At 36.1% G+C, this 12236-nt stretch overlaps 1 protein-coding gene across 3 annotated transcripts in view; it reads right to left on the reverse strand.

Moving 5' to 3' along the window:
• Positions 1–12236, reverse strand: part of BNC2 (basonuclin zinc finger protein 2) — a 356963-nt gene that overhangs the window by 151993 nt on the left and 192734 nt on the right. For all 3 annotated transcript variants that reach the window (XM_077765060.1, XM_077765062.1, XM_077765061.1), the window contains one exon: positions 2558–2660. In XM_077765060.1, coding sequence (XP_077621186.1) covers positions 2558–2660 — 103 coding nt within the window. The remainder of the gene's footprint in view (positions 1–2557; positions 2661–12236) is intronic.

Here is a 12236-nt window from a genome sequence, read left to right on the forward strand (position 1 = left end):
TGAAAGGTATTAACAGTGCTGAGAGAACGACAGACTTGAGGAACTCCACAATTAATATCACAGAAACCCAGGATTTCTAAGGACACAGTAGAAAAAGCAGTCTGATGTAACAGAAATGCCTTATTCAAGTCTGGTGAAAAATCGTATCCTTCAGAAGGTCTTAGAAACAACCATTGGCTGGGAATAATTTATTTTATTCCAGAAAGAAGAAATATTTCTTCTCCCACCTCACCCCATTACACTACTAATGTAATATGCATGTGGCAGTTGGATAGGTAAAACAAACTGGTGACACAGTAAACTTTTATACTCACAAGGCTACCGCAGTAGACAGATGATGGTAACACAGATGGCTTTGGAAAAAAAGGGAGCTGAATGGATGAAAAGTCCTTTGTTTAACTGACCAGCCTACTCTTATTGCTTATCCATTGTTCAGGTTCTTACTTTTAACACAGTATTATTTATTTGAAAGTCTTCATATACTTTATTTTTAATTCTCACAATAATCCTCAAAGTAGATATACTACAGATAAGAAAACAGACATACAGAGATGCTAAACTATGTGCCCCTGAAGTTGCAGAGCCAGGATTTGACTCCATGCTCCCTCTCTGACTCTTGATGGGCTTGGGACATAAGCTCTAGTACCTATTACCTAGTAAAGCCAATACTTACTTATTCAGGAAAAGAAGGATATTTAGGAAATGTTATGGGCTAAACTGTGTTACCTCCAAAATACATACCTTGAAGCCTTAACCCCTGTTACTTCAGAATATGACTGTATTTGGAGACTGGGCCTTTAAAAAGTTTTAGGGGCACCTGGGTGGCTCAGTCGGTTAAGGGTTTGACTCTTGATTTTTGTTTGTGAGTCTGAGCCCCATGTCCAAACCCTGTGTCAGGCTCTGCACTGACAGTGTGGAGCTACTTGGGATTATCAGTCTCCCTCTGTCTCTGTCCCTTCCCCTTTTCCTCCCTCATGTACCTGCACATGCTTGCTCTCTCTCTCTCTCTCAAAAATAAACATTTTTCTAAAAAGGTTGATTAAGTTAAAACAAGGCCATTAGAGTGGGCCCTACTCCAATCTGATTGGTGTCCTTAGAACAAGACATTTAGACTCAAATAGACACCAGGGGTATGCACCCACAGAGGAAAGACCATTTGAGGACAAACATGAGGGCAACCATCTGCAAGTCAGGAAGAGTCCTCAGAATGAAACCACCCTGATTTAGGACTTCTAGCCTCTGGAAATGTGGGAAAACAAATGTCTGATTTAAGCAACCCAGTCTGTGGTATTTTGTTACGGCAGCCCTAGGACACAAATACGGAAGAGAGAAGAAATCATTGAATGCACTAACATACATAGGCTACAAAAGTAACAGCAGCTTATCTGTTGTTCAAAACTGGACTGAGAGATGTTTCAGATTTTGGCCTTGTTAATGAAACAGGAGGCATCAGAGGACTGTGGCTCTACCTGCCAGGCACACCCCTTCAAGGGTATTCCTCTCCTGAGCTACCCTACCTATCCCTTCTCTCTCACATGCAGAAATGTGGCTGAAATGTCCCCACAACGCCAACATACACACCCTAACAAGCAAGGTACGTGATAAATTAAAAGCATTTCAAAGGCATGGCCCAGTGTTGTTACCTCAGATCTTGCTAGAATAACATGACATTTATAAAAATACAACCCACTGGATATTTGGCACAGCTTGGGAATGAAGAATATGTCGACTGAGAAGCCAATACCCCAGGCTGTCAGAAAACACTCAAGCCAAGACTTCTTTAATAAACATTACCTATCTTTAAAAATCCTACATTCTAGGAAGAAAATGTCTGCTTATTTTCTAAGTCTCTTTTTGCCTAAACGTAAAACACATAAACCATACATAAGAACATACTAAACGCTCAATGTTCTGCACTGACGGAACAGCTCTGTGCATCTGGCAAAAAGCAGCAACACTTGCAGCCATGACCAGGGGTCACTCTCAGGTGACACACCTATGCAGAGCCCCCACTCAACACCGGCCACCTCCAATCCTGATGCACACTGAAAGGGGGTATTTACACATTATTTTTTTCAGATACTAGCCAAACAATGTTCCCGTTCACTCTCTCACCTACCTTGGACCATACAAAATTTAACATCTGGGAGGATAAATGCAGCCTCAAAAGCAAACGACAAGGGTGAGCAGTCATCGACGAATTCTCCTCAAGCAAAGAGGGTTTGCCAGCTTGCCTCTGAGGTACAGGCCCTGAAAGGCCAACTGTGGTATGTTTGAGTTTCCACCAGGCCTGGTGCTTGCTGGCTGCTGCCACACTCAGTCAGAACCCCACGGCCCAACTGTCCTATAAACATTGCACCCTTCTGCTAAGAGCTGCTTGCTTAGCCTTACTCCTTGGAGCCGAGAACATGCTGTTTGAGAGCTGCAGCCTGCATGTTAACTAGCTCTTGGAGCACAGCTGACCCCTCTCTTCTCCAGGGCAGTGACTGCTCTGAAAAAATACGCACATTCACATGAACCTAACAAGAACAGGAAGAAAAGTCCAGGTTTTTCTCACCATGTGCCACCCAGCCATGTTTACACTGATCGCAAGTCCTCAGGTTAATCTTCCCCGGCTGAAAACATTCACACGTGCAGTTTACCAGTGTGCAACGGATGGCCTGAAAAATAGAGGGGAAAAAGGATCAGCATCTGTTCAAAGGTACTGTATTTCTTCACCATTTTAATAAGTAACATCCACTTCCATTTTTAAAGGCTTTATGTTGGTAGGGGCCTGGAGAGTTTTAAAAATAAATCTGGATACCATCAAAATCTCTTACCGAAAAAATTTAAGAAAAAAAAGCTCATACATTAATAGAATGTTTCATGTCATTTATATTTAACCTTTAAATTAGAAATGTAGACCAAGCAGAGTAAGAATAAAGGATTGTGTATTCTACAAGATGCTTGATTTGTAACGCTAGGGATCCCAAACAGAAACAGAAAAAAATATTGCTACTATTATATATTCCCATTTAAGTTTATCCACTTGGCAATAATGCAGAAAATACATTCTAGTACAATAATGCTCAAGTGAAATGTTGGTGAAAGTAAAATATGACAAACCAATATTATTATTAGAATGTTACTTTTCTTTTGCTGAGTTTCACTTAGATGCTTTGTTAATCTTTCAGATCCACTTCAAAAGACATCCCTGTTGGCTCAATAAAATCTAACATACTTCTGGTATTATTTATCTAGTCTCCAATTCCTTTGTTTTTCCATTTTGATATATTAATTTCATTTTCATTCCTATTTTGAAAAATACAAAACAGCCTTTCTTTTACTTTAATGGTGATGTAAGAAACAAAGTTTAAATTTGTTTCTAGATCAGATGTGGAATAGGAAAAGCCATTTAGGTAAACATCTTATATCGGTAACAATCCAACTGGATCTTAGAAAACTGAAAAACACAGTCAAAAATCTTTCATTTCTTCACAATCACTTTTTAAAATAATCTCACCAGTTTATATTATAAAGTGAATCCACAGAAAATTAGCATAAGTGTAACTTTTAATGGATAAAAACCTATGCTTAAAACTTGTGCTAAAGCTGACCTTATGCCCCCAAACTATAGTTAATAAATTTATCTCATACATTTAGTTCTAATTTGCATGGACATTCTGAAGACAGAAGGGATTTAGTCTGATCGTTCATAGATTAACAATCTACTGTAACTATCTGAACTGCCAGGAAAAGATCTCTCTACAGCTTTAGATGCAATTATTGCTTACTGATTTGGGGTGGGGAAGTGGTGTCTGGAGGAGAGGCTGGAACTATCTGAAACTGCAGTTCTACGACTGAAAGCTCTGCTCACTTACACAGCTTCCAGATGGTCATATTCCTGGAACCATTTGGATTTTTGTATAAACTGTCTCACTTATAACAGACAGTATTTTAGATATTGTTAACACAGTTGGGCCAATTCCATTTAAAGAGAGTAAGATTGGACGGGGTTTTGCTGTTCCTTATCAGGCAAGTTTGAAGTATTTCACTTTCACTAATGAACATTAAATCTATAGTTTCCCCATTCGGTTTGCAGTAAGAATCCTCATGATAGACTCCTTACTTAGCTCACCTCCACCTCTAATTTGCTGCTCCATTACCACTAGGGAAACACGCAATTGTATAATCTGCCTGATATTTCAGGTTTTGTCTTCCAATGCCAATAGTCCAATTACATATTAGCCAGATTGTGAAACTTTGCTGTATGTATCGTAATTTGAAGAATTAGTAATAAGAAATAGGGACACCAAAGGAAATGCTGACTAAGCAAGAATAATATACAATATATGTATTTGTAGGTTATAAGAGGAAATACTTCTCCCAAAATTTCTTATTTCAATTTTAATAGTTTACTGACTAAGCAATGTATCAGAACGGAACAGGTCAGAAAGAGTTTCTTTAAATAACACGTTCATTAGTTAACAAACTCACAACTTGATTGTAATGTGGTCAAAACCCAAACCCAAACAAAATAGTTTAGAGGGAGGTGTTTCTACTAAAAAAAAAAGGCATTTAACAAATTATCTAGTTATAAATTCAGATACGCAACCACATTGACATTAAAATATTCATGTAATGTGAACAAAGTAATAAAAGCTTTCAAAAATACACCAAAAAAATCACCTCTGCTTTATCAAAATTTAAAAATTCCCAATAAAAATAAGTGATTTCTCAAAGATTATATGTTAACTCCAACACAAGAGATATGTATTTTTTAAATCATTAATTTGATAATATTTAATTATTTTACAAAAATAGCCTAATTTCATATTGTGTTTAAAGCACACTTTTGTCAATTTTAATTACTGCTATATTCAGGACAGAATAAGTTAAGAGACTGAAGATATGCATTATTATTATGAATAATTATTTATTTGCTGATTAAATCATTTATTCGTTTGCTCTAAACCAATTTATGATTTAACAGTTTATGAGTTACTTCTCTACCTAAGTAACTTTATACATCTGGCACATTTGGGAATTAAGATCATCATCCTTTTTTTTTTTTTAATAAATTCTACACTTTTTGTACCTAAACACACAAACATTGGAACACCTCAACTCCTTTTGTATATAAACACTTAAACACTGGAATATCCATTTTGTATTTCTATGAATTCCAGAAGATCTATTTGTTTTAAATTCAGATTTTTACAGACTATAATTGTTTCTTAAGGGAATTATATATATTTAAACAATATGGTCTAAATAAATATTTTGAGTAAGAGACTATTGTGGCTTCAAAGGAAGTTTTATTCTAAATAACATTTTTGAAACAGCATAAAACTTTGACATACTATTTATTCACAACAAAACAGAACCAATGTGATCACTTGCCAACTCATCCACAATTAAAGAAAATAAATTGTCATAAAATTATCTAAAGCAGTTAAGCCTCAAAAATGTGCATGCTTTACAAGGAGACAGCTGGGAAGAGTAAAAATGGATAAACTTTCAATTTTTGTGGGTACATTCAGTTTGTCCTTCATTCAGCCAACATGTGAATTTCTCCCACTCAAGTGCTGAGCACTCTCACCTGTAGAAAATCCAGAGATTACGAAGAAGTGGTAGAACGGGACACCAGGAAAGGAGTAGACAGTTTAGTCAGACTGTTCCCACCTATGTATCAGGGATCTTCATGAAGGTCTGGCTATCTCAGGCTACCAACCTCTCCATGCCTCATCAGGAGTGAGTGCTCTGTGTATCTTTCCTCAACTCTTACACGATCAGTGTTGCCAAATCCCCCAGAACAATAATGAATTTTCTTAAGCCTGCAATTTATTAAAAGTAATTATTCTTTCTGCTTACCTTTACCATGGATTTCTTGAAAGAAAAATGCACGCACCCAACACCTACTGCTTCCACTTCTGTACCACCACCTACATTTTAATTTTGCAATCTGGTTTCTGTCCCACACGTTCCTGAAAATTTCTCCAAAAGGAATGTTCTCATTAATTTTGGTCCCCTTTTCTAGTCTCCTGGTCCTCCCAACCTCAATGCAGCTTCCGGCACTCTTCCTTCATTCCCGGGCTGTAGAGACCAACTATCCTAGTTTTACTGGCAACAACTTCTCACTCTCTCTCCACTGTAAACAAATACAGGTGTTTCCCACGGGCAGGCTCTCATTTTTTAATGTGGCAATTCTATCCCCACCTACAGCTTCAAATATTATCACTATGCAAAAACCATTATTTTGGAGCCAAGTATTGTGTTAAGTGGCAGCAAACAGATGGCAGAGTCCTTGTGTTCAGGGACCCGACAGAGTTTGTGGGCGGAGGGTATACAGGAAAGACCCCAAGAACAGAAGGAAGCCCTCAAACGGGCTAGAAAAGCAATCATCTCTTTTTATTCCTCTGTCTTTTCTTCTTCCAAAGGTAGGATTTTAAAATTTAAAACAGTAACCTATTACCTATTATAATTAATAATAGCCAGATTTACTGGATATTTGCCATCTTCCACTTACTAATGTCACATACTTTACAAACATTAGCTCTCTTAATCCTCAGAAAATACCATGAGGTTGGTACTATTATTACCTTTATTTCACAAATGAGGAAACTAAGGTGGAGATAAATTCAGTACCCTTCCTAAGGACACAGACTAATAAAGTCACAGGAAGTGGACTCAGGTCTGTGTGAACTCTCCATCTGACCAACTGAGAATCTTGAGTTATAATCCCATTCACAGTCAGGCAATCATTGGGTAGAGCCCCTCAACCTGCCCACCAATCAACTCCCACTATACTCTTAATGCTTGCTCATCTTTCAGATTTTAACTCAAATATTACTTCTATTTCTGAGGGCAGCTGCCCTCATCTCCCAGTCAAGTTTCCCATTAGTTTCCTGTTTCACAAGGAGTTTTTCCATCATAGCACTTAAGACAGTTGTGAATATTTATCTGAAACTATTTACCTATTTAAAAATAGTTTATCTATAAATATATCTATTTATCTATAAATTTATTTTTAAATATTTATAATCTATTACATATGTTAAATAGAAAGGTATTAATCTGCATGAATATTTGGTTAATATCTGTCTTCTCTTCTAGAATTTAATTCCATGAGGGCAGGGCAATACACTTACTGAGCTTACAATGTATTCTGGAAAATGATAGGTACTTAAAAGATGCCTGAAGTACATGATTCTCGGAGCCTCTTTCCTCATCGCTAACAGTAGCAATAACATCACAAGTGTCAAAGGACTTAAATGAAATAATGACTATAAAGCCCATGGAAGTGTGCCTAGTAACTGTAAAAGTTCAATAAATGGAAACCATTTATGACCCTAAGAAGCTTTTCCATATGTTATATTTGAATTTCCCCCCATGATTCTTCCCAATGTGCTATTTATCCAATGCTTTATAAAATGTTTAACATATAGTATTAATGAATAGACTGACATACATGATGCCATATTATTCATACTATAGTCCTCTAAGAGAGACATGACAGGGATTAGTTATTTGTTTTTAATATTAGGATTCAGAAATGTTTATATAGATATTACATGGCTCTTAAATGATAGGGTGGATTTCCCAATTATTAGTCAGTTTATTTCCATTCTCTATAGAAAAAGGAAGAAAGCATATAACTAAACCAGTAAATTATAAATACTGACATTCAAAGTACATCTAAAATAAAGTAGGCCAATTTAGAATAAAAATATTTAATCAAGGTTTGATCAGTAACACTCTTATATTTGAATATTAAATAAGTGTGCATTTGAAAGTATTCTGGATGAGTTCCAAAGCCCTAGTCAAATAAGAGTCTGTTATCACTAAAACTGAAGTCTCTCCAGCTTTATTACACTCATAACTGGCTTGAACTCTGCAAGTATATGGGAGCTGAACATCAATCTTCTCACCAAATGACATCTGTCAGGAAAACACAGATTGTTGCTTCAGCTAGTATTTAGTGTACTTCACAAAAGAACTATAAACAAATTAATTAATAAATCTATTGGTTGTTTCTTATCTGGGAACATATATACAAGTTACATATTAATACAAAATAACAGAAGGCAAAGTAAGGCAAGGGGGCAATTAGACACATAAAACATGTATTCTGAAGCAGTACAGAGAGAACAGGAAAAATTTAAATTCTAGGTTTTGTCTTTCTACAAGAAAAGCTGTTTGCCAGGAGCTCACTTCAAATGTTCATTAACTCTGGCTAAATCTCCCATATATAACCAAAAATCCTTCTTAAATCGCTCTTCCCTTGTTCATTTTTGGGGAAGATATCAAGATTAATAGCTTGGACTATGAAATTGTATTTGAATTATTTTCAAATGTTTAACAGATTAAGTACCTGACCTACATTAAAACTGAACTACAGAAAAAGCATCCGTTCTGTCCCATCAGTTTCTATTGTAAATGGAGGTGGGTAGATTCTAGGTATTCAAATTAATTGCCTATGATGGTTCTAAGTGACAAGGTTTACCTTTCTTATTTTTAACAAGAACAAATTTCTTAATAAACTGAATTTTCTACTTTGGAAGTCATATGTACATAAATATGTAAAATTGGCCAATCCTCCCTTAGGACACAAAATAGTCTATGTTATCATGAACTCTTACTAAGTTATCACTACATATGTTATTCATCTCTGAACATATACACAAGTCCAAGAAGGAAAGGTACACATGGTGTCAGAGATCAAATGAACCATTTTATTGAGTAAGAAAATCATCCTTGAAAGACTCTGGTTTTAAAAAAAAAATAAAAATGTGGAATAGAAAATTATCTGTTGGTGAATCTGGAAGCTAAATATTATGTCACAGATTACACTGTAGTAATTACAAAGTAACAGTTGCCAAGCATTATGAATAGGATTATCAGAAAGATGTACAGAGATTAATGGGACTTCCATACACATTTATACATCTTGTATATGAAAACCTAAGACAAATAGAGTACTTCAATAGCAATGTCACAAAGATTCTAAAGAATTCAAATGACAGCAATGGTGATTAAGTCTGAAAATAGCTTCCTGTGCAAATTTCAGGTCAGCTTTTTCCTTCTCATTTTCACATGGCTAATACATAAAGCTAACGGAAAAGAAACAACTTCCCGAAGTAGCATTGTGAGAGATGTCTGGATGGCTCAGGTGGTTGAGTGTCTGACTCTTGAATTTGGCTCAGATCGAATGATCCCAGGGTCATGGGCTTGAGCTCCCTGTCAGGCTCATCCCTAAGCATGGAGTCTACTTGGGATGCTCTTCTCTCTCTCTCTCTCTCCCTCCGCCACTCCCCCACCCTGTNAAAATAAAATAAAATAATAAAATAAATAAAAAATAAAAGAAGAAATATGAGTGTTAACTAACATTTGGAAAATATATAGGACATTGCCTTTTAGAACTCCTCAGTATCCTAAATTTGTCCAACACACAATGCAGTCTGAGCAAAGAAAACTCATTTTTTTTTTTTTTTTTTTCATGGNACAACAGCACAAGAAATGGACTTTTACTTGATTACAAAACTCATACATGATTAAAGCAAAGGTATATCCCCTTGTTGTACTATAGGATTTTGCAATTAGGTAAACAAGACACAGTGGCATGAGTTGAACAGACACTGAACACTAGCCAAAAGATCCAAGGTTTTAAATATCCTACAAAGAAATTTTATAAAAACCTAAGTCTTATCTAGACTATTAATATAATTCTACAGTTATAATAAGATGGATATGTTTTCAGCATTTATATCAAAAATATTACAAATCTGAGTTTAATGGGCAATGTTCACAGACTTCACAACAGGTTAATTATCAGTGATAAGGTGTACTGTAAAAAATAAGAGTGCACAGAGTGTTAAATTGCATATAAATGCCACTACTTGTAATAGAACACTAGTGACAGCAAATGAGAAGCAATGAAGTTAATTCTGTCTCCTTAACAAAACCCATTCAAAATTTCACAATGGGAAATTATAGCAAAAGTATGTATATTATTTGGTGGTAAGATAAATTGAAAATTGAAAAATTAATTAGCCCTTCAATAAAAGGTTCCTTGAAATTTGTCTCAATGTTTTTAATATCATATGAAGAAATAACCTGATCAAACAATCATTTTGTTGAAACTTTGCGGTCTGAAACTTCGTGGTGTCTTCAAAAACTAGATTTTGTGACTGAATCAGAGGATTTGAAAATACATGGTAAGGCCACCTCACTACAAGGGCCAGATGCCAATGATGTAAACCTGGTCAAGATGAAAAGCTGGACAATTCAAAGATGGTCAAACTTCAACAAACCACCACAAGAATAAAATTACTGATCAAGGAAATATATCATCTTCACAATAAACACTTCCAAAATAATTGAAAGAGATTCACTGGGGAAAAGTGGCCTTTCAACACCATTTACTGTTAAAATCCAGAGTTTTTAAACCTTATTTTGAGTTTCTCTTAAAAGCTTTGATCCCAGGGCACTTGGGTGGCTCAGCCGGTTAAGTGTCTGACTTAGGCCCAGGTCATGATCTTACAGTCCATAAGTTCGAGCCCCATGTCAGGCTCTGTGCTGACAGCTGAGAGCCTGAAGACTGCTTCAGATTCTGTGTCTCCCTCTTTCTCTGCCCCTCCCCCACAATGGAGAGGTACACTCTCTCCTCAAAAATAAACATTAAAAAATTTAAAAAAAATTTTTATGAGGTGCCTGGATGACTCAGTCAGTTGAGCATCTGACTTCAGCTCAGGTCATGATCTCACAGTTTGTGAGTTCGAGCCCTGCGTTGGGCTCTGTGCTGACAGCTCAGAGTCTGGAGCCTTCTTTGGAGTCTCTGTCTCCCTCTCTCTCCCCCTTCCCTGCACATGCTCTGTCTCTGTCTCTCTCAAAAAATAACCATTAAAAATTTTTTTTTAAACTTTTAAAAAATTTTAAAAAGCTATGATCCCTCCATCAAGTGGCAAATTGATAAAAAATATGGCATATCTATGTGATGAAATATTACTTGGCCATCAAATGGAATACTGATACATAGTACAACGTAGATGTACCTTGAAAACATTATGCTAAGTAAAAGAAACCATTCACAAGACCATACATATAGGGTTCCATTCATACAAAATATTCAGAACAGGGGTGCCTGCATGGCTCAGGTGGTTAAGCGTCTGACTTCGGCTCAGGTCATGATCTCACAGTTCGTGGGTTCGAGCCCCGCATCAGGCTCTGTGCTGACAGCTAGCTCAGAGCCTGGAGCCTATTTTCAGATTCTGTACCTCCCTCTCTTTCTGACCCTCCTCTGCTCACACACACTCTCTCTCTCAGCAATTTTAAAAAAAAATTAAAAAATTTAAAAAAATGTTCAGAACATAAAAATCCATAAAGAAAGAAAGTAGTTGGTGGTTATTTAGGGCTTGCAGTGGTAGCTAAAGGATTTTTTTTAGGTAATAAAAATGTGCCAGAATGAGTATGATGATGGTTGCACCCAACTGTGAATATACTAAAATGTATTTAATGGTATACTTCAAATGGTAGAACAGATAGTATATGAACTCTGTCTCAACAGAATTGTTTAAAAGGGGCAAAGGACAAAACTCACTGAATCCTTTGGTTTCTACTGGTAGTGTTACTTAACTCATAAGATAGCATTCCCTCGGGTTACATAATGCAGCAGAATATTCTTCTTTAACCTAGTAGGTCTTCAATATACAAATGTTAAATGAGTGGATAAACAGAAGGCAAACAAAAAATATTCACTGTTGCTTACATTTGAAAATCCCTTCTACTTTGAAAATCTTATATAATAATTATATAATAAATTATATACATTTAAAAACTGGCAATTATTTCCTAAGTCCACTGTTATTTTTCCATCAGGAAAATCTCAGACATTCTTCAACAGACTTGGGGGGTGGGGAGGGCGGCTCCCAGTTATGTTTGCATACTAGTATCACGATACTAAAACAACAAAGAGAATGTGTTAAAAACTGATAATGATAAATTCTGTCATACATACTAGCAAAAATATTCATCAATTTACTGTGATGAAAAAGTTACTTCAGCAAAAGCCATGAAACAAATTTGGTTTAGGGGAGGGAGCAAAGAGGGGAAACCATAAGCTTTTGAGTAAATGTTTATACATGAGTGTTAACGTTTCCATGACTTTGTGTGACTATATAAACACAAACAGGGAGAAAGAGACATATACACAGGCACATAAATTTTCACAGACATGGATCCAATGAGCATCTGTAGTC

Source organism: Crocuta crocuta, unplaced genomic scaffold (genome assembly GCF_008692635.1).
Source record: "Crocuta crocuta isolate KB4526 unplaced genomic scaffold, BGI_CrCroc_1.0 scaffold687, whole genome shotgun sequence".
In the NCBI taxonomy this organism is placed as follows: domain Eukaryota; kingdom Metazoa; phylum Chordata; class Mammalia; order Carnivora; family Hyaenidae; genus Crocuta; species Crocuta crocuta.